This window comes from Lynx canadensis, chromosome D1 (genome assembly GCF_007474595.2).
Source record: "Lynx canadensis isolate LIC74 chromosome D1, mLynCan4.pri.v2, whole genome shotgun sequence".
In the NCBI taxonomy this organism is placed as follows: Eukaryota; Metazoa; Chordata; class Mammalia; order Carnivora; family Felidae; genus Lynx; species Lynx canadensis.
This window is the reverse complement of record NC_044312.2, coordinates 61,803,041-61,807,318: the sequence shown is the minus strand read 5'-3', so window position 1 is coordinate 61,807,318 and position 4,278 is coordinate 61,803,041. Positions and strand designations below refer to the sequence as shown.

At 39.6% G+C, this 4,278-nt stretch overlaps 1 protein-coding gene across 1 annotated transcript; it reads left to right on the top strand.

The window, feature by feature from the left end:
- The first annotated feature begins 1,309 nt into the window (after positions 1–1,309).
- LOC115526287 (olfactory receptor 51V1-like) lies at positions 1,310–4,278 on the top strand. The gene is made up of 2 exons (XM_030333739.1): positions 1,310–1,375; positions 3,316–4,278. Exons 1-2 carry the CDS (start codon positions 1,310–1,312, stop codon positions 4,276–4,278), a joined length of 1,029 nt encoding a protein of 342 aa, XP_030189599.1.

Genomic DNA, 4,278 nt, shown 5'->3' with positions numbered 1-4,278 from the left:
CATATTTTGTAGCACATGGCCAGCAAGGGCCAGATGTGTACTTCAAGATATGAGTGTTTAGATTTCACAACATTTTTTACAACGTATTTGAATTTAGCTTGTTTTTCTTTTTTTTTTTTTTTTGATGTTGGTGTTTATTTGAGAGAAGGCATGCAAGCAAGGGAGGGATAGAGAGAGAGGGAGAGAGAGAAATCCCAAGCAGGCTATGTAGCTTGAACCCATAAACTGTGAGATCATGACGTGAGTTGAAATCAAGAATTGGATGCTTAGCTGACTGATCCACCCAGGCAACCCTAACTTGTTTTTATACCTTTGTAATTGTGCAGCTCTTAACTCATAAATTAATTCAAATAATTCAATAATTATTTGCTAAATGCCCACTTGGTGCTAGACCTCATTTTGCATTTCAGTGAGCATAAACCAGACATGGCTCCTGGTCTTCCAGAACTTCCAATAGATCTAATGGAAAATCAGCATACGATAAGTGGTGTAAACACAAAGTAGGGTATTGTGCTAAGAGTAACTTATTTGAGAGAAAGAAGAAATGTTGGTGGGTTACAAAAATCCCTCTGAGGAAGCCACAATGAACTTTACCAAAGAAGAAAAAGTAATTGTTGGCTGTCATCTGGAGCGGGAGAATCCTAAATGAAGAAAAGAGATTTTGTGCAAATACTTGAAACAGATCATTCTAAGCAGAGAGAAGATTAAGAACAAAGACTCTGAGGCAGGAATACTTTTAATTTGTTTTGAGGAATTAAAGATTCCTGGACATTAGGGAGCTAAAATAACAGTGGTCTATGATGTAGATGGAGAGGTGTGTGAGGGTCAGATCATTTAAAGTTTTCTGACTATGAGAAATAAATTATTTTTTATTTTAAGAGCAATGAAAATCCATCAGTGGCATTTGTTTTGTTTTGCTTTGTTTTGTTTTGTTTAACATAAGCTCATGTGATCCAGTAGATGTTTGCAGAAGAGCAATCTGGTTTCTTTGGGGAAAATACAACTTTAAGGGGCAAGTGCAAAAACAATAAATCTAGCTGGCAAATTAGCCAATTACAATAGCCAAGGAACAGTTGATGATGTTACCAGTACAGTGACAGTGTGTAATGTATAGGTAAGAAGTGGACATATTCTGGGTATGTTTTAGGGTGGAAACTATAGAAATAGATGAAGGATTTGATATCCAGTAAAGGGAAGGAAAGGGAAGAATTGAGAAAGATTCTTGAGAGTTTTCTTAAGCAATATTGTGATTGGTGAAGGCATTTTATGAGGAAAACCAAATATTTTTTGTTATAACTTGAGTTTTGAGATGAAATATCCAGATGAAGATATCAAAGTAGGCAGCTGTATCCATGAGTATGAGCTCACAGGAGAGGTGAGGACTTTGAGGTGTAAATTTCAGGCTACAATGGTGAATAAAAATTAACACTATGCCCCCTCTCAGGGAACTTAGTAGAGACCTTAGTCTCTTATGTAGGCTAATGAATATCAAATTGTAAATTCAATAAGTTATATAAAGATAAATGTGGTTATCCAAATAATAGATATGCGGGGGAAATCTGTCTTAGTTAAGGGGCTTCCTGAGAAGTAATAGTTGAATTGAAGACGAAAGGGACAGGCTGGTTTTAAAAGTGGAGGAGAGGTTGGGGAGAAGATGGGAAAGACCATCTCTGTGAAAAGAGCATCTTAGGCAGAAAGAATATTTGGAAGGAAATCTCATGAAAGAATAAAAATGGTGTTTGAGAAATAAAAGAAGGGAAGTGCTTGAGGCTGAGGCTAACAGATTTGTCTTCCAAGAGCAAACACTCCAATCATTCAACGAAGGAGACAATTAAAAATAGCAGGCTAAGTTATCTAATGTGGAGAGGGGTTCAGGGCAAGCAATAATAGACAGGATTCTAGAAAAGGTCTCACAGGGAAACAAGGTGCATTCAGAAGAAGGTTAGCCTGAGGAGCTGCCTGGTGGGCTAGTATGACAAAGATGGGAAATAGGTCACAAGATGAAGTCAGAATCTGAGGCTAATTTAACATGTTGGAACAATTAAATCAAACACAAAAGCCAGTATGGACTTTTAAACATCTGCCTACATTATAAGAGGCTTAAACCTTTTATCATGACTCCCAGGGGCAGAACTCAATGTGAGGAAGAAGCAAGTCAATTCTGTTGCAATGAGGCTTTTTAAAATTCCGGACTTAACTGACATTGGCCCTCTTTCGAATCTTTAGAATGGTAGGTTCTCGGGAAGAGAAAAAAAAAAACCCTGCTCATACGTTCAATAAATGTATATTAAATGAATACTTAACCTACTGATTCAATAAATGACTAAGTGGGCTGGTGTCTGAGACTGTCTTCAACCTAAGTCTCCATATCACAAGGGCACAGATAAGTTGAACATCTCAGGGGGTGAGAATTCTACTGGGAAATCACTCACCAAAGGCCTCTTTCATAAATATTACTCTCTACTTATCACCACAGGAGAACAAAAAGTACTTCTTGGCTATGTTATCTGAAGTGGAATAAAACAGGAGCGTCTTTCCCTAAGTGCTATTTGGAGGAAAAATATACTTGGAGAGCAGCAGAAAATGGAAAACTATGGGTACACAGTGACTATTTAAACAGATTTTGGATACTTAAAAGCTAAATCTTACTCTTCAAAAAAATTTTTTTAACGTTTATATTTATTTTTGAGACAAAGAGAGACAGAGCATGAGTGGGGGAGGGGCAGAGAGAGAGGGAGACACAGAATCTGAAGCAGGCTCCAGGCTCTGAGCTGTCAGTACAGAGCCCAACACAGGGCTCGAACTCGCCAACACAGGGCTCGAACTCGCCAATGGAAAGATCATGACCTGAGCTGAAGTTGGACACTCAACTGACTGAACGACCCAGTTGCCCTGCCAATTCTTACTCTTTATTTTCAATGCTTAATGAATTAGAGGGAAGAAACTAATAATTACTTTAAAAACCTCAGCTCTCAATTTTACAGGTACACCTTTTACCAGAACCTCTGGGAAAATATTCCAGGTAACATATCTTTTCTGAAAATTAGCTTCCTCTAGTCTATTCGCTTTCGCTTGTGGCTTCTAAGGACATCTATGCATCTTGCCAGTGGATGAATAATGGCTCTTAAATGACATCAGGAGAACACTATTCTCTTCCAGGTAGCAGATAATACATGGCTAAAGAAGAGAGTTACTCATCTAATACTTTGTAAACTTAATTAACTTTAAGTATATTTTCATTTACTTAGAAATTTCACCTTACTCATCTGAAATTGGAGGATTTCTTTTGAAAAATACTTCCTTTCTGTTCGGAAGAAGTATCTCAGTTCCAGAATTACCGGTTTGGTAAGCCCTATCATGAATTCTTCCTCCTTTCTTCTCACTGGATTTTCTGGCCTGGAGCAGCAGTATCCCTGGATCTCCATTCCCTTTTTGACCATCTATGCCCTGGTGCTTTCGGGCAATTGCATGGTGCTGCATGTGATCCGGACAGAGCCCAGCCTGCACCAGCCCATGTTCTACTTCCTGGCCATGCTGGCCCTCACTGACCTGTGCATGGGGCTGTCCACATTCCACACGGTGCTGGGGATCCTGTGGGGGTTCATTCGAGAAATCAGCCTGAATTCCTGCATTGCCCAGTCCTATTTTATCCATGGTCTTTCCTTCATGGAGTCCTCTGTTCTCCTTACGATGGCCTTTGATAGGTATGTTGCTATTTGTAATCCACTGCGTTATTCCTCCATTCTGACTAATTCCAGGATTTTCAAAATTGGGCTCGCCATAGTAGGTAGGAGTTTCTTCTTTATTACACCCCCCATCATCAATCTGAAATTTTTCCATTACTGCCATTCCCACATCCTCTCTCACTCATTCTGCCTACACCAGGATCTTCTCCGCCTCGCTTGCTCAGACATAAGATTCAACAGCTACTATGCCCTGATACTGGTCATTTTCACACTATTGTTGGATGCTATTCTGATCCTTTACTCCTATTTCCTGATTCTTAGGTCAGTGCTGGTAATTGCCTCTCAGGAGGAGCGGCATAAATCATTTCAGACTTGTGTCTCCCACATTTGTGCTGTTCTCGTGTTCTACATCCCTATCATTAGCCTCACAATGATGCACCGTTTTGGCAAGCATCTCTCCCCTGTGGTCCATGTACTTATGGGCAACATCTACATCCTTTTTCCACCTTTGATGAACCCCATCATCTACAGTGTCAAGACCCAGCAGATTCGTAGCAGAATGCTCAGACTCTTTTCTCTGAAAATATATTGA